At 33.1% G+C, this 26,746-nt stretch overlaps 2 protein-coding genes across 2 annotated transcripts; one reads left to right on the top strand and one right to left on the bottom strand.

Moving 5' to 3' along the window:
* Positions 1-476: 476 nt before the first annotated feature.
* Positions 477-3,914, top strand: LOC119666089 (regulation of nuclear pre-mRNA domain-containing protein 1B). The gene is made up of 4 exons (XM_038075367.1): positions 477-796; positions 860-1,476; positions 3,353-3,496; positions 3,558-3,914. Exons 1-4 carry the CDS (start codon positions 646-648, stop codon positions 3,705-3,707), a joined length of 1,062 nt encoding a protein of 353 aa, XP_037931295.1. The 5' UTR covers positions 477-645; the 3' UTR covers positions 3,708-3,914.
* A 66-nt stretch (positions 3,915-3,980) lies between these two features.
* On the bottom strand, positions 3,981-18,072 carry LOC119677714 (intraflagellar transport protein 172 homolog). The gene is made up of 13 exons (XM_038089177.1): positions 17,965-18,072; positions 10,007-10,352; positions 9,187-9,473; positions 8,903-9,126; positions 8,386-8,844; positions 8,159-8,320; positions 7,894-8,095; positions 7,132-7,837; positions 6,544-7,071; positions 5,157-6,458; positions 4,797-5,098; positions 4,297-4,734; positions 3,981-4,241 (listed from the first exon to the last, which is right to left on the bottom strand). The coding sequence occupies exons 1-13, from the start codon at positions 18,070-18,072 to the stop codon at positions 3,993-3,995; spliced, it is 5,313 nt and encodes a 1,770-aa protein (XP_037945105.1). The 3' UTR covers positions 3,981-3,992.
* Positions 18,073-26,746: the final 8,674 nt, after the last annotated feature.

The following is a 26,746-nucleotide window of genomic DNA, read 5'->3' as shown; positions in this document are numbered from 1 at the left end:
TATGAATCAAAAAGTAGTCACGCGCCCATCTCTAATGTGTATTAACACTTCGAGATTTTTGTCAGGTTTTTTATGCGTTCTGTTTCAAGACAATACAGTATTATTGTCAGTAATCACTTCAAGGAAGTGCAAATAAAAGCCCGCTTATGTAGCACAAGAAATGTAATTTTAATTTTCCGTGCCAAAATTTTAAATTATATTTGTAATTCACAATAGTAAAATTGTGTAGAGATATTGTGAATATATTTCATATATTAAAGCAAAGCATAATAAAAAATTTCTACAATATTCATCGTTTTCATTAATGAATGCAGCTAAAATTACTTGTACTGTATGAATACGCTATAAATAATACAAATACATGATTTTAGTTGTACTGTGTTTTGAAACAATATATATGCGCCGGATATACGATTTTTAAATTTTTTGTGGCTCGAGGAGAAAATTCTATTGTGAATGATTCATATATCGACATGTGTGAAGCAATGAGATAAAAAGTATCTATGCAGCTGTCAGTGTCAAGAGTAAAAATATGTGTTTGCAGAGTGCTGGCGTAGTTTCCAGCTTGCGCTATAAATGAAGGAGATTTTGAAGAAAGACGTGCATATAATTTAGTCTTTATTTCTTTTTAATATATAATGCATTATGTCGGCGTTTACCGAAACGGCATTGTTGAAGAAATTATCTGAATTGAATTCTAGTCAGCAGAGTATTCAGACCCTGTCTCTTTGGCTAATTCACCATCGAAAGCATCATGCATCAATTGTAAAGACATGGTTCCGAGAGCTACAGAATGGTAAGTTTTCTTAACTTAGATTTTAATTCTCTAAAATTAAACGTGACCAATTTTATTTGCAAGTTTCTGAAAACAAGAAATTGACTTTCATGTATTTGGCCAATGACGTGATACAGAACAGCAAAAAGAAAGGCCCGGAATACGGTCGAGAATTCTTAATTATATTGCCAAAAGTGTTCACTCACATTGGAGAAAGTTGTTTTTCTGAAAAACTATTTGGCAGTCTGGGCAGAATACTGTGCATATGGGAGGAACGTAGTGTTTATGAGCATGCTGTTATTAATGAATACAGATCACTCTTAAATAAGAAACATGGTAGTTCAGGCAATTCCAATTTCCACAAAAGAGATGAAAGTAGGGAGAACGTAAAAAAGATTGAAAAACGAAAGCATGAAGATTCAAGAAATAAAACGAGGCATATGAAATTACCACACACGCATAGTGAAGATAATGCAACAAAAGATTCTAGTGAAGATGTCCTACAAATCAGTCCATATATACCACATGGGGAGCCTCCAGAACCAGAAGAATTGATAAAAGCCCTTTTAGCAACAGAAAATTCCGCTTCTAGTGATGCTACTGTGCGCGAAAAAATAGCGAATTTACCTCAAGAAATATCCGATGTAAATTATTTGCATAAATTAGAGGACAAGGAAAAAGCCAAAAAATTATCCAATGAGGTAAGATTACTTATTTATTTAAATGATCGAATAGTCCCTCTTTTTATATGAAATTGTTTATGGAGACTTGAAGTTTGTCTAACTGGAGTGATATCTATAATAGTATATAAATAGTGACAAGTAAAAAGTATCAAAATTTAAAACTATTTCCAGTAGGCTGTTGCAAAACGTCTGGATATGGTCTGCTTTATAGGAAATTACGTTGCAATAAGCAAACACACATTATCCGAACAAATTAAGCAAGTGTAGTAAAAACACATTTTTAAATTCAAATTGATTGCTCTTTATGAGTGAGACAATAATAAAAAAATTTACCTTTTAAGTTAAACAAAATCATTTTTGTCATTTCAGCAGTGTGTATAAGTACTATTATAAACTTGGAACATTAAAAACGTTTATATAAATGTTTATTACACTTATTACAGGTGAAATCATTTTCCGTTTATTCGGGTCTTTGGCGCTGTGCCAAGAATTCGACTTTTGCTCAGTTTAATATGAGTTGAGCGCAGACTGCATGCATGAGTGGAGTGAAGGAGTTTACTTTGTCGTTGTTTTTATAGTAATTACATACAATCTTAAAGGCATTTAACCTTTCTTTATGGCTTGTTGAAATGCTTGTAAGTGTCTAAAGCATTTTTGCTAAAAACAGTCTGTGACTCTGTAAATTGTGTTTATTGGAATTATTTGCTTGTGCAGAGGGCAGAGTTTTATTTTTCACGCACGCAGTGAGAGGAGGTTGGATCTTGGTTTCTTAATTCGGCGGGGTCAAAATTTAATATGGTTCAAGTTAAGGTAGGCAACTGCCTATTTGGCAATGCCAATGGCAGTATAGTTGCAGTTGCAGCATACAGTGGTGTTAATTAGTCACGTGTTAACGCGTGACTGGTAGCTACTAACCTTGCTTTTGTTATTTTCGTTGCGGTAGGTTAGTTCCTTTATTTACTTCGTTATTAATATTGATTCAATCTAGTATAAAAATTTATGTGCAGTTTTTAAGTTGTGTGTATGACTCAACTATTTTAGTAAATAATGTTGAGCATTTCTTAAGTTCCGTCTGTGTGGGTAACATGTAATGTCTAGTGCAGCCAGTAAAGACATAGTAAAAAATACTAAGATGATATTTTCGAGACATTACTGCTGCTGATATAATAGAAATGGCCAAAATGTTGTTGATTAAAAATAGTTCAGTGAAATAGTTCTATAGTAAATCAAACTTTACATATCATTTTTACTTCTTTATCGGTTTATAGTTTTAGTAGAACTTGAGTATACTTTATTATTATTTTTCTACAGTCTTCACAGTTTCTCGCAAGTATTTTCCAGTGATTATTCTGATTTCATCAATTCAGCGGGATCATTGACACCCAATCTTCATTTTTCATCTTGATTTTAGAAGCACTTCCTACGCATTTTGATTCTTTGAGATTTGATTTGGATTTCCAGACTAGTACCTTGCAACAAAGTTAGAACTTTTGCATTTGTTTTTATGCGTCATTGTCCTGCTTTTGATAAATTTTCATTCCGCTGAGTATAGGCTACTGGTTTCACTCCGCTTCATGGTGCACCATTTGCATTCATATATAAGTATTTGGTGGATAATTGTCACAATTCAGTACGACACTTTAAGCAAATTATGATTTTGTTTTGCTTATTTAAGGGTTCCAACAACAGAAGAAGATATGTCACAAAGCTGCTCGTGGCGTATTTCTCACCCACTGTATCCTTATACTTTGAAAAGAAAGTGGACCGAAATGGGTTACAACAGCCCATTTGTTTTCACTTTTCTTTTGAAATTAATTTTTACTTATTTCAGTTTACGATTTATTTTTAACTACTTTTACTTAACTAACATATACCGCTTTGTGATCTATTGTAGGTAAACGATGCTTTAACAATGTTAAATGATTATAACGCTCGTTTGGCAGCTGAAATGGAGTCACGGGGCAAACTGGCCATAATGTTACGTAATTTTTATGTGGAACAAAAGGAATTATTGACACAAGCAGAAACTCGATATGAGGTTTGACATTGACATTTTCATATTTTTCAAGTTTCAAAATTTATTTTAAATTATTTTTCAGGAATATTCGAAAAAGTATGACAAAATGATTGGCGTACAAAAAGAAATCCAAGAACACATCTCCAATTTACCAGATATAGCACAGTTGAAAGACGTTACTAAATTATTGGCACCATTACCATCTGCAGGAGACCTCTTTAACACGCATTGAAAATAGATATTAAGATAGAATATTCTACAAAGAGTTTTTTTATATTTAATGAACGAGTTTCCCAAATTGTAAAATTTTATTTTAGATTATAAAAGAGTGTGCTTATTATATTTGTTTTTAATACTAAAGAAATTAAGAAGCTCATATATATATATGTTTTATTAGAATTTAAGTTATGTGCTTAAATCATTTGTCCAATGAAGAATAAGTTCAACCAAAGAAGCTTTATTTTATTTCTTCAACACTGGAATATAGTAAATATATTGATTGGTATCTCCAGTTGATTTAATGAATATTGTAATTTGCTTGACCATTCCATTTTTCTATAAAGTAAATAACATCTGCTATTTCACTGGATGGGGACATTTTAACTGCAACAGAAAATTTACTCCAAACATCGCGATTTGCTTGTCTAGTTGATGATGAAAAAGTTACAGGCTGACGCCCCCGTACAGGGTATGCACTTAATAAACAGACTACATCATCCTTTCCTAAACTTGCTTCATATAGTCCGCGGTCATCAATTGGTAATACCTAAAAGAGAATTACGTTAAAATATTTGGTTCCGAGACACTTTACTTAATTAGACCTGATCAACTTGTTGATCCATGCTAATAGCAAGAACCCACTCACGGATTTCTTCATGCAAATCTGTATTATTTTTAAGGTGTATTTCCTCTGGCAATGGAACTGAACTTGGAATGTCTGTTGATGCTAAGTCAGCATGATCTATAAGTCCTGAACCATCTTCAATAGCTTCACACACATCCAAGTAGTGGTTAAGCATAACAAATGCCTCTGCTTCGCGACCGGCACTACGCAAATCAATACCAGCTTCATAAAAAGCTTTATCGACTGGTATAATGTCTGAGTGCCTCAACAAAGCAATAGACAATCGTAGAGCTACTGCCTGCAATGATTGCACTTGTCTGCAAGCTGATCGCACTGCATAATAATGCGCTATTAGCAGAAATGAATCGATGCTTTCGACAATCGTATGTTGTGCATATTCCGAAGTTTTCAACGACTACTTGTGTGAGTGAGTGAATATAGTAAGTTATTGTTACGATGAAGAAGAGAATAAATTACCTGAAACAACTTATATAGAAAATCTCGTAGCTTTTTCCAGAGACCATTTGCAGCTTGATCTTCGCATAACGCAAAGCAATCCATGGACAATTTTTTGTACAGATTAAAATTTGCTTCGCTCGGAGGTGCTCCGTAATTCAAAAACAGATTAAGCGCAGACGAGCTGTCGTTATTATTTAAAAGTTGGGCGGCGTATAATGCAACGTATTTATGTAAAGCTTGTGAACTTATTTGCTTCGCACGATCGAGACAGCGTTGCCATTGATTCTGTTCAGCTAGCATGTCCAAAGCACTCATGATATCTAAAATGTGAAAGTTAATAATCCAATAAATCCAAATGAGGAAATCATTTACTCTCACCTATATCTGCAAGTTGTTCAATGTTGCCTTCATTCTTCAAACGCGACTTCTGCTGCTGTTCTACATAGGTCATTAATTCTGGATCAATTTCTTTTGCCAAATGTCTTGCTTTTGACCATTGTTCGGCTTTAATGAAAACATCTACTGCTTCTTTTGGCATATCTGCCGCCAAATAGAGCTGTGCCGCAGGCCCTATTTGTTTTGATTGGAAAAGCCGCGGTCCTAGTTGAGTTGCAATGCTTGTGGCATCTTTACCCTCTAAAAATTGATTGCATATCTCCGCGGCACTAAGTAAGGCGCGTTCTACGGTTGCAGCGTCAGCATTAGTGGAGTTTATCTGTAAAAGACACTCTGCAGATTTACGAAACTCTTCTCGTTTAGCAAATTCGGCAGCTTTTTGAAGATATGCTTTTGATTCATCGTTTTCATTTTTATTTGAATTAGTTTCGCGGGATTTTTCATGAGCTTGCAAACGCTTTATATCGTTCATTGCTGATGGATAATGCTCTTCAGCTATACGCATTGCTTCTTCAAACATGGACTCTTTTTTGTAGAAGGCCACTATAAGATCCGGTCGTTGAGCACGTATTAGTAGAGTTTCATACTCACTATAGTTATGTGTTTCTAAACAAGTATTCGCTTGTGCAATAAGTACTTCCGAAACTTCTTCTGGTAGGTAAATTTCAGCAACGTTCAGTGCAGCCTGCCAGTCGCCAGAATGTATGTGCATAAGTATGGCTTCTTTAGGTTTATTTGCCTTTATAAACTCAGTTTCAGCTTCTCCGAATTTTCCTTCATCTTCATAAGACATTGCAATTTTTAAATGTACTTCATCTGTTGGTTTGCCTGATAGTCGGCATAGATCCATAGCAAACTCAAACTGTCCAGAGTCACATGCAAAACTTACTGCAGTATCTAGTAGACCCAGTTTGTTTAGTAACCGCACAGCGCTTTCTACTGGCATTGATTTAGCCCACATGTACGCTACTTGGTTGCTGGCGCCTTCGGTACCTTTTTGTTTCGCAACACGATACCCATCCTCCCAACGTTCCGTAGAGCAATACATATGAACCGCAGATTTCCAATCCCCTGACGCTATGAAATGCACTTCAGCATTTTTGAATTTACCTTTTGATTCTAATTGTCTAGCTAAGTGCAGATGAGTACTATCGAGTAGATCATTGTGATATCGCTCCACAAGTCTTATCATGGAATCATATAGTTCCCGCCGCTTATACATCGCAATAGCAAGATCAGGCTCATTAACTGCCAGCAAAACTTTCTCAGCATCTCTATATTTTCCTGTATTTTGATAAAAAATAATTACATATTATATTTTTTATAGTTAGGTATACTAGTAATTAGCAATAAAAACTTCCTTTGTTACCTTGCTCTTCCAAGCTTGTAGCTAAATTCACAAATACATCGCGCATTTCATCCGATTTAAGATATTTTTCTCCAATGGAATATGCTCGTTCCCATTTACCATGACGATTAAGCAACTGAATTGCTTCCTTGAATAAGTTTGCTCGTACCAATAAGTCCTCCGCACCATTAATATCCCCCGAAAAAGCCAAATGTTTGGATAAGTCCAAAGCAAACCTTTGTATTTGTTCAGGTTCATCGAGTACTTTTGCTATTTGAACAGCCTTGCGCCATTGTTTCGCACCAACCGCTGATTCTAAAGCCTTTTGCGTAGCTCCTGCTTCAATATAGTGGTTGATTGAAGCATCAAGTTGCTTTCGTTGCACTAACCAATCACCCCATTCTTCTTCCAATATGGTAACATCATCCGGTGCAACCGTTCGAGCTAAATCTAATGCTCTGGCGTATGCACCACCTTTGCGATACAACTCCAAGGCAACATCTGACTGATTTAGCTTAAATGCAATATCACCTGCCATTTCGAAAAGTTCTTTGGGAGATACAATATTAAAAATTTGAAAAAAATTTCCTTTCTTGTGGCAATACTTACCACACTTGATAAGTCCATCTGTCACATTAACCATTAGATTTTCGTCTTCCATTAGCTGTGGAGTTTTCAGCGCTAACTTTGCTGCCCTGGCAGGTTTGTTTGCTTTAAGGAACAAGATCATCGCTTTTCTAGGTTCTCCTTGTTTTTCGAGTACATGGCCCGCTTTTTCTTCCTGCCCAGTCGAAAGTAAGAATGACATTTGATCTTCTTTAAGTTGTTGCAGATTAACGTAACCTCGTTTCTCTCCCAACCCAACTGCTTCATCCCACATGCGAAGCATTTTATACATTTCAATTGCAGCTTCAATGTGTCCCTGTTCCAAGTAAATGCGTTCTGCTGTACGTACGTCGGAATTTAGCAACGCTAACTTTGCGCGTACTTCTGGACACATAATGCCAGGTGTACCAGTACCTTCCTCAAATTTATCTGCTTCTTCTATAATTTGTTGCAGAAAAAAAGCTTTCGATACATTGGATAGAGCAGCATAACAGCGGTGAGCTACTCGTAAATTGCCATCTTCAAGTGCAATTACAGCTAAATTATGCCACATTGCCTTAGCGGAAGGTTTGTCACCCAAATGTTCTAAAAAATGAATAGCTCGACCAAAATCACTATCATTAAGGGCTGTACCGAACTCCACTAGCCCCTCGTCTAAGAAATACGTATGCTCTGTTGGTCCTTCTACTGAGCGAACCATTGTACGACCCTAAAAATGTATGCAAATTTATATATTATCAATATCCTGATTAAATCAATTCATACCCCTTCTCGTGTTACTTCAAGTGGATCACCACGTATAGGCATCAATGTTACATGTTCCGGTAAGTCGATATTGTACCAAATTGCGAGATTATTGTTTTGTGCGTGAGCCACGACTACGTCGCTCTGTGGTACCCATTGCACAAACGAGATGTTGCATAACAAGGTTTGTTTTTTTGCAGAGTAGATATCAAACAGAATCAATCTGCGGACAACAATGGATGTGAATAAAGAAAAAACTATATAGATCTTCAAATTGGGGACTTACTTGAATTTTTTGTCACGAAACAGAAGTTTGTGAGCTGTTTCGCTTAATTCGATCCAATCAATTTTAGTATCGTGGGTAACTTGACCAATAATCATTTGGGTCAATAGGTCCACGATACAAATTGTTTTGGCATCCAACAGAAAGGCGAGTTTCTTATTATCTCTTTAAATCGAAAAAAGTTTCATAAGTAAAAAAAATGTGCTTTTGTCAACCTTGTTTCTATTTACCTTGCATTGCCTCTTTCATTAACACGAACGGAAATTACATGTGGATTCACAAATTCTGTTCTCACTGATCCTAATATGTGGTTTGCTCCATATTCGACTAAACTCAACTCACCGACATTGAATATTAAGCAAACCGTTGGATTCTCGAAGTAGAATCTCTCGTGTCGTCCAGATCCAGTCCATTGTACTTCACTTACTAAATTGCGTGTCAAGTCACTTAAAATAAGAGAGTCCTCCGTTCGAGCTACTAAGTAATTATCTTTCCCCATAATGCGTACATCATCGATTTCCGATCCCAATTGTGACTCAATGGTCATTTGCTGGGTAGGGTCTTGTAAAGATTTGACTAAAAGTTGACTGGGGGCAACAAAGATCAGTTCAAACTTATCTTGCCAAATAGTGCGTTTCAAAACAGACTCGAACAATATTACAGCTCCCGTTACGGAAGCAACAGATAATCTAGAAGATAATATTATAAATATATATTTTATGAATAAATAATTATATGTACGGCTACCGTGCACCATCCTTTCGCCAAAGCATTGAGGATACGGTATAGAGGAAATTAATATCTTTGGTTGCACTTTCATTCCATGCCGCTAACCGCGGACTCCAAGTAAATATGCGAATTCGGTCAAAACTACCGAATGCTACAGCTTGTCCATTTGGGCTAGAAACGGCGACTGTAAATTCTCGCTCTTTTTCTGTGCGCGAGTAATCAAACGTACGCATCTGCCGACCCTGTTTTCGATTAAGATATATTAATTAATTATTTACATATTTATAAAAATTTGGACGTACCGCCGCATCGTAGAAAACTATGCGCTGATCACAACCGCCTGCACAAAATCCACCTTGAGGCCAAGCTAATGCAAATGGTGGCACTGGGTGTTGAATCAGCCGACCAGACGATTCGTTTGCATCATTTGTTATAAAATAACGAATAATCGTACCATCATTGTGTCCAGAAAGAAATCCAGTTCCTCTCGTGTTCGGAGCTAATGTTATACACATACTGTCGACACCATAAAGACTCTGGGATTTGTTGCTTTTGCAATGCAAAGCGCGAATTTTACCATCCTCAAGTCCTTGCAGGAAAACCACAGAAATACATCTCTTAGTAAAAAAGCTCAGATATTCACAGAACAAAAAATAATTAAAAAAAGGAGATATTTAGATAGCCATGAGCAAAATAGATGATGGGATAAGACAGTCAGTGTGATTAGTAATTTTCAAAACCGCATTTGTTTTCTGCAAAGATTTTTTATATCCCAATATTCCATCAAAAGCACTTTGGATGTATTTAAATATGGAAACTAAATCAGTAACAAGCAGGTAAATTGTCAGAGAGACTTGAGACCTGATTTAATATCCTCCGAAATGAAACAAAGGACTATATTTAAACAAATCTATCAAATCTAAAAATATTTTTATTTACTGAAATTGTATGAAGGCGTCCCAAAACTATGGATTTTTCAAAAAATAATTTGAAGAATGCATTATAAAAATAGATGGAAGTTATCGCTTGCGATTGAATGACGAACTTTGGACGGTTAAAAAAATTCTACCGCATTAAGAAAATCTTCGCTAATAAATATTGAATGCAATTAGCTAGAGTTACCTGCAATTATGGCTCCTGAAGATAGCCAAATTAGTGCTGTAACCGCACTACTTTGAGGAAACTTGTTGCAAATAACTTTTTTATCGGTCCACGTTTCTCCGAGTTTATAAACGTATACGATATTATCACTTTGCCCTACCGCCAACTTGGTTGAATCTGGGCTGAAGGCAACACCACGAATGACATATGAATTCTTTCCGTTAGCTGGATTCGATGGTTTGGTAGAAAACTTATCACGTCGCTCGCCACTGTCGTCAAATAGCAGAATGTAACGGTCAGCAGACGCTACGGCAAGCTTCTGATGGTTTGGGGACCAAGCCAAGCCAGCAATTCGATTTAATTGCTCCTTATTAGTTTTAAAAAAGTTACTTTTATTTAAAAGTAAATAAAAAAAAGCATACAAGCTCACCTGACCAGCCAGTAATGTTTTTAAATATTTCAACTGCATTTTATTATACTTTTTACTTTTATTTAAAATAGTTGCATTAAGTAGAGAAACTACACTTTTAGTGTCCTAGAATTTTAGAATAAAAGTTGTATGTTTTGGTAACATTTCATGTTTTCGGTTGCTATGGATGCGTCCGTTTAGTTTGGATTCCATAAATGTTATTACAGGTGTCCGCAGTAGCAACAGTCTATTCTACAAACGCTTTTAAAAATATGTGACTGCTTCTTAACTAAATTGCTGTTATTCTGCTATGTTAATTGCAGAACGTATTATGTTAAATATATTTAAATACGGTCTTCGCTGTATATTGTCCGAATTTACATTATGCATATATTGTCCGAATAATATTATATGTTGAATACTCGTATGTGTTGTATACTCGTATGTGTTGTATATTATACATATTCTATATATATATATATACATATATATATTAAATAAACTGCTGTCTTTACATGTTAAGTTTAGGAAAAGTGTTGCAAAAAATATGTCAACACACATGCTGTATATGTTAAGGGCATGTATCTAGAAGGGATGTATCTAATCAAAGTAATATTTCAATGGGAACATATTATGCTATGTATATGTTACAGGCATGTGTCTAAAACGGATGTATCAAGTTCAAAAAACATTTCAGTGGAAACAATTTATGTTATGTATATGTTAAAGGCATGTATCTAGAAGGAATGTATCAAGTCAAAAAAACATTTCGATGGAAACATGTTATGTTATGCTATGCATATGTTAAAGGCATGTATCTAGAAGGAATGTATCAAGTCAAAGAAATATTTCGATAGGAACATGTTATGTGTATATAATGTTGTCTCTGTGGAAATATTATCTTTTCAGAATAGTAGACCGTATTGTAATACGGTCTTTGGTATTAGTAGTTCTATGTTCTTGTTTGTAAGCTTTTTAACAGAATCACATTATATATCCTTGAAATTCTGTTTTTGACATTTTATGGGTTTAAGAAATGGGAGAAATTTATTGTATAACAGAAATAAGAAGCGAGCAGTTGAAATACTGTTGTAACTTCATTTTATTAGATATAAAGTTTGTCTTGTATCTAAACCTTAAGGCAGAGATAACTATATTGCGTTGATATCTGAAGCAAGGATGAATATTTCAGCGAAATGTAACAATAGAATTTTTTAAAAGCTCTACTTTTGCGTACGCAAAAGAGCTTTTTGCTATTCTTGTATATTTTCACTTTTTTAACTTTTATACCTTAAGGGACCGAAAAACGAATACTTTCAAAAAATTTCCCTTTAACTTGCTATTGTCATACCTAACCAGTAGCCGTTTCTGTTATACGTCTAAATTTAATAAATGCAATGCAAATTACAATAAAATAAATGGACTTTACTTAAGGGTATGTATAACATCTAATGAATAACCTGCGTGGTTAGGTTATTCCCTAGTATAAATCATAGGGAATAAAATATGAAAACAGTCGATTAAAAGGGTAAAGGAGTTTCAAAAAAACATGAAGATTGTGCTATCAGTCAGTAAGATCCCTGATAACATATTTTGAGATTGCAATGGCATGTTTCTAATCGGTAACTTTCAGAGTCTCACATTTTTTGATAAATTCAATATCTTAATTGATAAAAAACATTCTTTCGTAAAAAAAAAGTTTTGTTTTATCAAAACAATGTACCGGCTTAAACTCCAACAGTCACCATGGCAAAAATTCTTGAAGTCGGTTTTTAATTGATAGACAGACCCTGATTTACTTGATTTATATTTTAGTAAATATTTCTTGTTTTGAAACATGAGTCTTTGGTTTGGAGGATAACAATTCTAGTCAAATGGCAGGGTGATAACTATTGTAAATGGATATTTTCTAGACTTCAGCACAATGCATAATTCTAAGGAGTTTTAGTAGTTAGATTGTCTTTTTTCTCTGTTAGCTGACCCTTTCTTAATTTAATTTTTTGAATGATTCGCATTTTTAGTGTAGTTAGATGGTAGTTTGGCTATAGGTAGGTTTAATGTATATGTTTGAGCTAAGTTAAGCACTGATTGCATGTATGAGTTAATGAGTTATGAGGGTTGACTCTCTAATTGACATGCATTCAAATTGAAATTAACTTAACTTTAAAATAATAAATACTTAAACGTATTGGACTTTAAATGAATTCACTTTTGGCACATTGAATATCATCAATATAATCATGTAGTAAATCCCAGGTTAGTGTTGTAGTCTATTGGTTTCTTGTAAGCAGTGGGGCTTCGACAAGAGTCGTGAAAGACATTTTGCCAGCGTTGATTATTGAACATGAGGGGTAGAAGTTTCATTACTTACCTTACTTACTTCTCCTACTCCGAAATTATTCAGTATGTGAGCTTTTGACCACTTTTCTCCTGTTCGGCATATCTGCAAAGAAACGACTGGTTTTGCGAGGAGTTGTTCGGCTATAAACTGACAACACTCGGCAGTTGTTAAACGCCTCCCGCTTCGTCTACAACGCCATCGTAGCTTAACGGACAATTCTATTTTAGCTGTTGAGATTTTTGCGATGATGTGAGCATCGCGTTTCGTCCATTAGTCTACACGTTTATAAAAATTACGAAATCTACCAAAAAATATTAAGTACATATATTTTATTTGTTTTTTTTTTAATTGCTTTACGATTTTCAAGACGATGAGCTTGTTTTCCTGCTTAAGTGATAACTGAAGTACAAGTTTATATTTTCTTAATTGCTTTAAGTTAAATTTTAAGGCTAAGTCTCTTTTTACAATTACAAGAACAGATAAAATCTTGAAGAAAACGGTTTCGTAGGCTTTGCTCCAAATTTATCCAAATTATGTGACGACAGAAAAAGTTTTTAATTTATAAAAAATTTCAATTTAAGGAAGACATTTTCTTGATAATATTTCTATATCAATCTTTGATATCAAATAAATATAAATATTTATATTGCATATTGATAAGAAATGTTCTCTAATCTAAAATTATATATAAATAGCAATGTATTTCCGAGATATTGACTAACCTAAATATCCTTAAATTCCATTGTTTAAAAAAATATTTTTAATTATTGTTTGTTTTAATTTATTTTTCCTGATTTTGCCGGCTTAGATTATTTGTAAGAAAATGGTGTAAACCCCATTAAATCTTCCTTACTGAGCGACGGTAGGATTAACTCTTTCTTGAGCTAGACATTAAAACCCTAAAGCCATTAAAAAGTCTACTGTATTAATTATGAAGCAGAGACTTTTCTATAATGAGACTGAACACATAAGAAAAATATTCTTAAAATATAGCAATACTCCATTGTTTTCAAAAATAATACAAAACAGAAATATTGTTGGAAAGGAATTTTTTAATTATAATCTGGTAGATAATTTCATGCCATTTATATTTTGAATATGATTTGATCAGTCCAATTCTTAACTTTTTTACAATATATATGGCGGTAATAATGGCATGAATATTGGCATTCAATGCTTCAAGAGCTGCTGTTTTGTCGGCATGAACCAAAGACTTAATATAGCCCCATAAAAAGTAATCGAGACGGATAAAATCGCACGAACGAGGTTGCCAGGTAACAGGACCACTTCTGGAAATAAAGTTGTTACCAAATTGATTTCGCAATAAATCGATTGTTAAGGGTGCTGTATAAAAAATTGCACCGTTTTGTGGGTACCAAGTGTCATCGATGTTTAACTGAATAATTTTTAAAAACAAAAATTCAGACAGCATGGTTTGATACCGCTAGCCATTCGCGGTATCGGCAGCTCCTTCTTCATTTCGAAAGATAGGTATAACGACGGAACAGTCAATTTTAATGGATGTAATTGTGATTCGTTAACGGCTTGAGGATTATCTTCCCTTCATAAAATGGACGAATTACTCTATAAACTTCTCGAATAGATTTATTTTTTTTCAAAGTAAATTTTCACAATTTAGAAGCGTTATTCTAGCGTTAAACGATTTATAATGAATAGTTAACACAGTTTGACATTCTTAGCTGTTGAACGATTGTTATCGATATCGATAAATCTTATACAGATAAAAAACACCCTATATTATGGCGAAATAAAACAAATTTTTGATGGTAACTTTTTACTGCTCTTACAATTAAAGGTAGAAGATGATTAATAATTTTCAGTATTTTTTCAGTCATTCAATAAAAATTGTTCTATCAAGCAAGCAAGCAGCTCTTAAGTTGTTGAGTTGAATTCGAATTATATTTAGACCGATTTTTGGTTTCTACATATCTCTGAAGATGATATGTTCAACATTTTTCTTCTCAAAATACATAAATGAGATCTAGAGCAGTATCTTTCCATTCTATCTATCCAGCTATCAATAAGATAAGTAAAGCAAATACTGATATATTAGATATCAGTAGGTAGATAGGTAGATTTCGGGTCTTACTGAGATTGATTGGTAATCTGAACAAGCTAGTCGCTTACTAATATATCTCTGGCCTAAAATACACCACAAATAAAGAAGTTATCATAAGGTTAGCCCAGACTAGTGTCAATCTAGGTACTTACAAATCTTACTGCATGTCAAGTTGATGGTGTAGAGTAAATTTATTTAATTTTTAATAGATTTCCATAGAAATGCTCAAATGGGTACAGCTTATTAAGATTAATGAATTTTGTTATAGAAATTTTATGGCTTATTAGTTCTAAGTGGAGAAGTTGCTGCAAATCTATTTCTGAAAGATACCTGGTTCCAAGTCAACTTGAGTCCCAATTTCTTTCGTTATTATTGATTCTTTATTATTTGTGGTTGGTATTCAAATTATTTAATATAAAAGTACCATTATTCTTCAATTTTCTTCTAAACGTATAAAAGATAATTTTACTTTTGTACTTATGACTAGGTACTTATTTCATTATTGCAAATAAGTTTAAGGTATTAGTTAAAGTTTTTGTTGCAGGTATATTCGCAAAAAAAATAAGCAATATATCTAAAGTAACTATTTGGATTTTGAGTAATTTTGTGAAATTAATATAATAGAATTATTTCTGAATTATTGAGTAATTTAGCGCCTTTAATGAATCTACCGCAAAGTACATATGACCCAGTTTAAATGCATATTTTCGCAGATTAAAAGAGTTCAGTAGCACCCAGTCCATAGAGGGCTGTAAAGGACGTTTGTGCGTGACTATTATAACGTAAACCATTACAACGTAAATCATCGCAGCATCAGGAGCGGCAGCTAGACCAAAGGCAAAACTCATAATCAACACAGAATTAAACAGCATTTAGCGTGCATTGGTGCAGCTAAGAGCAAGGGGAAATCAAATGCAAATGTAAATGGAAATCAAATGCAAAAGAGGAGAGCACACATCCTTTGAAAGCCGTTTGCTGCGTGAACCATTTATAGTTTTCAATTTTCATTTTTAAATTTTACGCAGTTAAATGAAGTTTGGATTTAGTGGCTGCAAAGTGAAGGCATTAGTAATAAATGTTCATAGTCACGAACTGGAAAGTAGTGGAGCAGGCTGATAGAATACTTCTGCCACAGTCCGCAATCACAGTTTCGGTCAACTTGGTTTTGTATTACCAATGCTGATGGCTATTGTGACTTTGGTTGAGACTCTTTTGACGGAAATCACTATGGAATCACAATGTTTTCAAATGCAGATACGATAATTAAGTTGCTCTATTGTCAAAATCCAATGTAACTAAAATTCGTTAAAGGAGCGAAATTAATTTTTCATACAAAAATAGTTTTTTTCTACTTAGTTAACAATAACATAGCAGTTTGTAAAGTGCATTGACGATTCCAATGACTTCATCAGTGCGTCTCGATATTAAGTGGTTCTGTGTTTAATCTGAAAACTAAGCATAAATATCCTCTTATTCTAATTCATATTTAAGTTTTATTTTTTTATATAGCTCGAGGGTTCTTCTTTCCTACTACAGATGATAAAATATATCTGTATGGACATAATATGTTCATACACAACAATATATTCCATAAATAGAATTCTTTCATATCTTCATATCTATCTTCTTTGAACTATAATATTACATCTTAATACGTGATATCGACTCAGGACTTAAATTGGTCAAAGAGGATGCGTTAGGTTAGCCTAGGTTAATTGGCACGGTTATATCTTCGACACAATTAGACTATATGCTGCCTCATTATGGTACCATATATAATACAACTTTTTAGTTATTCTATATTTTGAAAACCATATTGCGGTAAATGTGTCCTAGACATGTAATGCGGTTACAATGCTGCTTGCTATCTCATTTAAGGAACTTGTTGCAACTGAGGACACATCTCAATGTTATATTAATATTATTTGTTATGATCCCATTATCTTAATTGTCGGAACAACAAATCCAGCGATTTATTCTGGCATATGCATTAAGCTTATTTCAATCTGTTTGTTGTGGTTATTCAATCAGACTCCAGACCCCAATGTGTTACGAGTACTTAAGATTAGGTAAGGTTAGAATGAAAAACTAAAAATATTAAGATCTTCATGATTCGGTTCATAGAAACTTATTATAATACTAATATTTATATTATAACACTAATACTATATATACTTGTATCAATTGAAGATTAAGAGATCCTTTCGGGATTTTAATAAATTTCAACAATTTTTTCAAATTGGGTTTATTTAGTGAACTAAACCTTTTAAGGAAGAAATACTGTAGAAGACAAAGCTCTAATAGCTTTCGCAACACATCGATAGAGCAGACATGAACAACTTTATCATTTTTATTTCTATTGTGCTATTGAATGTGAATAAAGGGTAAACCTGACTTTTTAGAGTTAATTATTTTTTTTAGAGTCTATAACTATTTCGGCTTCCTCGCGAATGAGATTATCTTATAACAAGGTCGTTTTTAACAGAAGCCAGCTCTTATACAGGATTATTAATGATTTGTTTTTCACAATCATCACGCAAATATTTAAAATAGGTGGATTTAAATATTAAACTGAGTTAGACAGCTTGTAGGAGAGTAACAGTACCTGGATTACCGTCTGGTACCCCGCCTGGATTATTTATCAATTTATGTGACTATTAAGGAAAGAAAAATTATAAACTCAAGTTACCCCAAGTAAATAAATTAATTAAAAATTTTGTTCAATTGCAAGCCAAATACGAACCTATACCGCTTGAAAATACTCATCCCCATTTGGGATGATTTGGTGTGGAAGCAATAAACTAAGTAAGCAACTCAATTCGTAAAAAATATATTAAAAATTTGTGTGTATCTGAACCTTAATAAAAAAGACAAAAATAAAAAATTTTGGTGGTTATGCAATCATGAAATGTGCTTGAAAGCATTAAAGTTTCGTCCTTATGCTTTTATGACGACACATGTTACGATTTGGCGGTATAAAACGAATAAAACAAAATCAAGCACACATTTTAACACTTCTGACATCAGTTGATACATGTGATTTGGTACGGTTATATTGGCAAGATACATTGGCACTGACATCATCATAAGAAGCTCTGTGGAATATGCAATTTTACATACGAAATCACCAACTCCGACCCGCCACTCACTCTTGGAGCAAAATTGACTTCTTGGATTGTTTGTACCCGTATGTCTGCTAAATTTTGTAATTTTATGAATTTTATTTCTGTCTTTACTTTCATCACTGTGTCATACATTTTGTAATCCAACACAACCTCAGTTCTCAGTAGTACTCAGTTCTTCAATATAGTCAGAAATGAATCATAAATATTATTACAGATGAACGAGGATACGGTTTCGCGTATGAATATAAGATTACATGCTCACGCAGATACTGAACTGTATCGAGTGGAAATCAAAATGAAAACAGTGAAAGGATAAAGGATACCTGGCGCATTCAGCGGCTCAAAAAATATATGATTTGTGGCAATAAGCGATGAATTTGCGGGCGATATTGTTTCAACGTGGTTTAACATTTTATAGTTGCCACTAAAGTATCTTATTTGACACTGAATTTATTGCTTCACTAAACTACATTTGTTTAAATTTGAATATTTTAAATTCATCCCAATATTGTCCATTAGAGCGAAATATGAAAATTAATGGAGGACATTTACAAACTAAATAAATTGCGATAGATGTATGCTTATTTTCAAAGCAAACCGAGTTGGGGAAAAGAGAACAATCTATATAAAAGTGAATTTAGTTTAGCCCAGTTGGAATAAATGACGCTCTAACCAATTATACAGAAAATGTAGGTCTGCTGCTTTTGAAATGGTTGGAATAATAATTGATCACCGTTTGATGATATTTTAATTGTGTTCTATTTGACTCTGAGCTACAGATATCATATCATATAATTCTGTAGCATATATGCTGATAGCACGATAAGTAAAACTCGAGCGCTGGTACGAAAATTCACAAACTGTTATCTAAGCTCTGGTTAGCTACATTAGATCTTAAGTGCAGTTAATATAAAGAGTGTAAGATCATACTTAAGCGATTTGCAAAGTATATTAGATTGTTATAGTAGTCAAAAAGAAACAGAAGAATTCGAGTGTTTTGAAGAAAAGTTCTTCGCAGTTGTATTAATTATTACCGTTGACCAAATGTTAAGCATTGTCCTATCTCTATTTTATATGAAACCACCGAAGTCACTTGCTAAACAAGTATAAGTTTGCTTATACTTTGCTATATCTTTCATTGATATATTTCACTATTTATCAAAGACCTTCTTCTCAAGATTGTTTTGAGTCTTGTACTCTTCTCTGACTTTTTTTATGCGTGAAGGTATAAGCATCTTAAAGATCCGAGTGTTTATTTTGAAGAGACCTGATACAACTCCCCTATAATTTTCTCTATAACTAAGATCATTGCAATCGTCAACGTAAAATCTATATTTAGTTCAAATATGCCAGTTTTTGACCCAACCTTACGAAACGAATGTTTGTCCCATTTTTTCTTCTAGCAAACCTTTTAGTGGTTGGGATACGCGTTTTCTTTGGCCATTCCTATTAAATGCGATTTGAGGGAGTTCAAGTCTCAAAATGGGGCTCTTGATTGCACATAAAACATTCAACAAAGTTATTATAGCAGTCCAAAGTTAGTACTCAGCTTTTGGGTTTTGTCATCAATCGGATTACAGCCGCAGTTACCATTCAAAGCAATTCCTTTAGTAATAGTTACTATATCTGCTCTACTGGGATCCATTTCCCTAAGTATCTATCTATCTAAAGTAAGAGTAAGATTTTTGTCATGTTTGACTTACATTCTAATATTTTTGTATTAAAATTTGCGTTTTTATAACATAACTGTAAGGTTTAAAAATTTGAATATAAAACAAACAAAAGACCAATTTTTAGTAAATATTTCTCGAAGTGAGTTTTTATTGACTTTGGAATTATAAAGGCAGATAAATAAAGAAGCAATAAAAATATACAAATCAAAATTGTAGCTTCGGCGGAAGGATTAAACCAATAGATCCCATAAAAGGAATTTGTAAAGCAGACAAAAAGATTAAATTGCGCAGAAAAAGGATAACAGCCAGAAAAAGAAAATCGAATTGAATATAAATATAAAAGTTAGTCAATTTATCCGTAGAATATTTCGCAATATTTCGCAAATAAAGTAGCCGCAGGAAGTGGCAGAAAATACGGCAATAAATTGAAAAACATCTAAACTTCCTCCTACGTAAAAAACAAAAAACAAAAATAAAATATTGTTTTTGTTAAAACGAAAGCCTACATCGAGTTTTGATAGAAGGAAAACTTAAATATTTTAAAATTCAACTTCATTTCATTTAAGAATAATTTAAATATTGAACAAAAACTGCATAAATCACACACACTTAAAGAGAACTTATATTCGCTAAGTCGGGCGATCAACGTGGTAAGCTCCTTATCAACAGTGCATTAGAGTGCGATTCAGGAGTCAAAGGAAATAACGGTCTCAGTATGCTCCGGGTGTACGTTCAATCTGCATCCTTCATGACTTTACTTATGTAAGTTCAAGGCAAATAAACTCACAAATGGTAGAAATACGTTCCTACGGTTCGGAAAATATTTCAATTTAATTGCATCACTGAAATGTAGTTGCAGAAATGCATTTCGAAGTAAAGATACGAGATACAATTTGTGCATGTGTTTGAAGTTAAACGCCTTTGACAGTTTTTACTGCTTGTGGGTTCTTTGGAATGAGTGAATGAGTTATCGACAGGAAAAGTGTGTCTTTATTTCTAGGAGTTTCTGTCGTTGTAACATGACAGTTCAAAGGGTATTCTGATTGATTGCTAAACCGATCATGGATCTGGCACACTTTATATATCGAAATATCTACTGGATTTTTTTTTATTTGTACATATACAAGGTCTTTGCTTTCAAAAAATTTCAAAAGAATTTCTGGTTATAAATTCTTAATCAAGGATACAAGAAGTATCATATGTGAAAGGGTAAATTCATATCACAACACCTCCAGTATTATGATAAAACCCATCAGTTTCCTATTCGAAATACTGTTAATGGATAATGGATATTTGAATTATTTATTTGGCAAGGAAATCCCTGACGACATCGGTATCATTGGGTATAGTAAACATGACCTTAATGTTACCTTTGTTGTTGTCGAAATGGAATTTACTAAAACGAGTTTGAAAGAGATGAATGTCGGATATTGGAAAAAATAAGCATTGCTTGAACGTTATGCTGATTACTAGCGAATATATTCAAACCTGTTAAGGATTTCATCTATCAATCGTAACAAACAACAACGATTTCAGCCTGGAGATTAAACTATAAGTTGACGTTGCTTATGTGTACCACTATGGGTTCAGTAGAACTCTCTCTCGACGGATGCACTTATCTCTGTAGCTCGCTTACCCTGCCTTTCGCTTTGTATGGCGTAGAACTATTAAACATATTTTATAATGATGAAGTTTCTCTTGAAGGATTCGGGATTAACATTGTTGGTCCTCTTTGAGTTGACAACGATTACCGCAACCGAATAAAGCATATGTTATATGAGTTTAATCATGACATGAACATTGTTCAGCGAATTAATATCCTGCGAATCCACTGGTTTTGTCATATCGTGAGGATGAATGACGATGTTTCTGCGAAAAATGTATTTAAAGCAACAGTTAAATGAAGAAGACGTAAATGAAGTCTCCGGTAGAGTGATCAAGTTGAGGAATAACTAGCTGCTTGCTGTAGGTTACTGGAAAAGGTGCCCACGCAGTAGAGGCATGTCTGAAAGTTGATTGCAGCAAGTAAATCCTTTTCGACCAATAAATTGCTTCTTGAACGTAGGGTCTTTCAAAATGATATAGTCTGTACATGAAATACTTATTTATTCATTTAGTTTTCGTGTTGACTTAATATCTAGTCTATTATCTAGTATATTCTAATAATAGAACTTACTATTTAGTCAATATCTGAAAATTGATTTAGTTTAGGTATCCTTCTTCGTAGCATTGTTTAGAATTCAGTACAAATATAATAGATACTTATTTGGGAATCATTTACTTCAAGAATAGTAACATACGAGTACTAATCAATATATTGGATTTATATAAAAGTTTGATTAGATCATTAGAGTTTGTTTCATAAAAAGGCTTTCAGAACCTGATTCTGGTATCTGTTTTCAAAACAGATAACTATAACTTGTTTATGTCTTATCGAACATATTTTATTTATATTATTTTGCTATTTTGTTCGCATTGAAATCTTTGTATATAATGTGAATTTTCTAAATTGCTGCTTTATCTTATCTCGATGAAAAGCCACAAAATTTTATATGTGACTACATGAGATTATTCTATAAAAGAATAGGACACAAGTCATCAATTTGAAATCAGAAACAAATATGCTTCAAACATATTTGGGATTGCATTCCAAAGCCCTTTGTACTTATAATGAGTCATTTTTTCAATAGATTTCGATTTTGTATCTCGTTCGATTACGATTTAGAGAGGAAATGACAGTAATGAATTTGGGAAAAAAAGCACTATTTAAACACGAATTTCCTATTGTTCACGTTGGTCCACCAGATAAATTGACAGAGCTAACAGCAAATGGGCAGACAGCCGTGCGGACGGACTCAGATTGGCAAATATGTGGATTCACGTGTTTACACGCCAACGGCAATCAATCGAATTCTGCAATTCACGTTCGAGTATTTGCGTTCCTGCTTCGCATCTGAGCATTTGCCACTTTACACGTGTGCAGATGCTTGGGAAGGATGCCTTTCGCTTATGTGGGAGTAAAGTAACGTATTCAATTATTGTTGATTGAGCGTTCTGTACCTGCACAAGTGCATGCAAATTTAGATCCGTTATAATAATTGATTTTTTAGACTTCGTTGAAGCTTTTTGTTTTGAACTCAGAATGCAGAACAGAAATTTGATTTCATGTAAACAAAGCTTCAATTTAAGTAACAATCAACATTTATTTTATATGGAAATTAAATTGCCTTTATTGCTTAAAATACGGAGCAGATTACGAAATTCAAAGAGAGTTTTTATAGTATTTAAACCCAACAATGTAAATTAAAAAACTAAACAAAAACGAATCAGTTTATATCTCATCAGAAAAATCGCCAGGAAATATTCTAGTGAAGTGTGATGAGATACTACTCGTATTATAACACAGACAAGTAACCAGGTGAAAGGGATAAGATCTCAGGAGACCCCTCCTAATTGGAGTGATGATGTATGTGTACAAATACATACTATATATAATTAAATATCGTTTCTGCAGTAAAACCCGAGTATAAATTACAGTGTGAAAGATTGATGCTCCTACTAAGGGTCTGAAATTGTTGAAGTACATGCATTATCTGCATTATTATCGGCAATGCATTAGCTCCTTACGCTTTCGGCTGTTTCGATAATCAAGATAGCTTATTTTCTGTTATGAAAAATATTAAAAACTCTATCAGGATATGAGATTAGAAATGAAAGTCTATACGTTTGCTATATATAATATTCAATTTGTTTTTTGAGCGTAAGAGGCCACTAAGTAATATAAAAATTTTACTGGTAAAATCTTAAGCTTCATCGCTTGAACCTGACGATAAATATACTCATGGTTTTTTAAGTGCGATTGTATAACTGTTAAAATATTTATACGTAATATTATTATGTTATAATAATATTGAATATACTATAATCTGTTATTTTATTAATATTGGTTGTACTTTTTATATGTATACGGTACCCTCTATTATTTATAATTCAATTTGTATTATTATTTACTAGCTTTAGTTATGTTTTTATTGAGATAATATACGGATTATAAGTCAGAGTAGAACTCTATAATAAAATTGGTTTGGAAATATAAAAAATTATTCAAAAGCTAAACTAGTAAAATGAAAATATTTAATTATTTATGGGTAGTATTTTGAATTACAAAGAAAACTCATTTATCTGTTATTTTTTTTTACTCAAAACAGATAAAATGAAATTAACAACAATAAATTGACCTTTAAGTAAACTCAATATTATTTTATATACATAATTGTTCTAAAAATTGTAATATGTTCTACTTAACCATCACATTTATTCACATTCATACCTGTACATATATATATATATATATATATATATATATATATATATATATATATTCGATTTTTTGAATGATCCGACGACGCTTGTTTGTTTTCCGTATTTAAATGAAGACTTCTGATAAACAAATGGTTGTATATCATTAGAAATTGAACGTTTTAAGTTCCTGTATTGGTATAGTTGCCACACATTTCCGAGTTTTCCTGAAAAAACAAGCGATCATTTGTTTCAAAGTGCTTCGAACGCGAAGAACTTTTGTTGGATTTGGTTCATCTTGAAATACCCATACAGTCGACTGCTGTTTACGTTCCGACTGACATGATATGTGATATGATTCGTCACCTGTTACAATTTTATATACGTTTTTTAAAGCATCGCCATTATACTTCTTGAAGATATGTATGCACCAATCGACAAGAGTATCTTTTTGAAATTTTATTACATGATGGAGGATTCAATGAGAACTAATCTTTCTCCCGACTAAATAATCGTGTAATATATTATATATGCTGGTGAAACTAATACTTAGGGTTCCCTCAATCTCACAGTATGAAGCAAGAAGATCTTTACGTATTTCGCCAGTGAGCGAACTGCGGCCACTATTAAAATAATTGTACCAGCGTTTCTCAGTGGCAAAGTATGAAGTTTCATCGAAAAATGTGGAAGTATGTTGATCGATGCACTCTTGTCTTGATAATCCAAGTCTTAATAAATCATCGTCATTTTTTCGCTATATATCAGAATTCACCTGATAACAATCAGTATTGCTTAGGTTCAAAATAAAAATAGTGATCCTCGTAGGATTCCATTACTCACATTCTACTCTTCGGTCAATAAACCAGATTTCATTATAATATTTTTTTATTTAATTTAAATTTACTATGTATTCCGTCAAATAATATTGTGATATTGTACAATTTTTTGATAAATAAGATTTAAGACCTGATACTTTACAATTTAGTTAGTTCTTCTTGTGGTGAGCTTAAATCTAAATCTTTAAATTAAGATTTTATTCTAATATCTATAACACATCAAGTAAATTTATTAATGAACTTTCGTAGCAAATTAACCAAACTCCACGTTCGAATACACAAGTCAAGTGCGGCTTTGGGTCAGTTTGATAATGAACATTATCTCTGAACTTTTAATTTGGCAGGGCAAGAGTTCGATTTCTGGTACTTGCAGTCTCAAAAAATTACTTATGAATAATTAAATATAAGAAATAATTCCAAGATCACTGATGAAACAGCTATGCAGCTAACCATGCGGTTAGCTAAGAATTAAATTAATTAAAATTAATAAAAATAATTTCTTTATCACTACCGTTTGATGAAATGCTCTGTATTGAAAACAATAGTTTCTATTATGAATTTGGAGTCTTTCGTTAAAACGGACGTTAAAAATAAATGCAATATTCTTTTGCTATTATACTTTTGAAGTTTTTTTTATAAAAATATATATCGAATTTTATAAAAGATTTAATATGAAGCAATATAAAAAGCACTAGCAATCTAAATGTGCCATAATACTGATTAGCTTAAGTTTAGGAGAGTCAAATGTTTTTATGATTTTATGAATATTCTTGTTCCTTTACCCCTTGCCTAATGCTGTTCTTAACTATTTCGGTACTAAATTCATATTATTCAAATTGTAGAGACTCTTAACTTTTTAACTCCCTTTTAGACTTTTATAGGGAGAGAGGAATGGGGAATTGCCGACACTCAAAAGTTGAAAATGAAATTTTAATGGATGCGCAGTTTTCTGTTCGGAATATTTTTCATATTGGCTTCAAAAACTTTTGAACATTATTTAGCTCTTTCAGCCCCTACCCTTCCTGTGTACATACTCCTCTACACCTACCGATTGCTATTGACTCCAGCAGCAGTTTGAGTGGAGCGAGTAAGAATTTATTATGATTTATTAAGGCGGAAGTCGCCATTAAGCGTAGCAAACTCCACGCGAAGTGCCGGTTTGTGTGGATATGCATAATCTTCGAAGTTTTTATCCTCACGTCTGTTTGTGTTTGTTTGCACTGCAGCAAGTTGGGTTGGCATAATTTTTCATTTTTTGACCAGAGCGCAATATTTTTGGTTGATAATAAGGAGGATATTTAGAAGTGCTCAAGTGTCGAATTGAGCCAGTGCGACTTAAGAACTTAACGCCATTCAAGCTTAATCCTTGCGAACATTAAAATCCTAAAGTACAAATTTTCAAATTTACAGCCTCATAAATGTTCAACAAACTTTGCAACTATGGTAAACCATAATCCCTAAACAATGGTATCCTCTTAAAGCGTGAATCTCTGGAGCATTAATTGGATTTGTTTTGGAATGGAAGATTAAAAATCAAATACGTTTTGAAAATTGACTTAAATTAAAAAGTCCAAACAGCCAAATACCCTGGCAATTATTTTTAAGCATATTTATGTGTAGTTCTAAGTGCAATTACTCTTCATTTTCCAAATTAAACATCCTTCTTTCTATATTCATACATGGTATGTGTACCAATCATCCAGTGTATAAACCCATATACGATACTAAATTGGCAACATCGTGTAAATCACATTTTTCAATGTAATTTTGGCAGAAGTTGGAAGATATTAAACCATAAAATATTCTCACTTGCTCGTCACATAAAACAAAAGGAGTTTTTCCTTCCTACAGAGTGCATACGTGTACCCATCATTATCGCACATTCGACCACAAAATTGTCGCATTTAAAGTTTTTCCATTAAAGTTTTTCGCTTCGATAATGACAAAAATAATGAAAACTAAAAACTCAGTAATGAAATGAAAAACGAATTACGTACA

Source organism: Teleopsis dalmanni, chromosome 1 (genome assembly GCF_002237135.1).
Source record: "Teleopsis dalmanni isolate 2A chromosome 1, ASM223713v2, whole genome shotgun sequence".
Lineage (NCBI taxonomy): Eukaryota > Metazoa > Arthropoda > Insecta > Diptera > Diopsidae > Teleopsis > Teleopsis dalmanni.
This window is presented reverse-complemented; position numbering and strand designations above follow the sequence as displayed.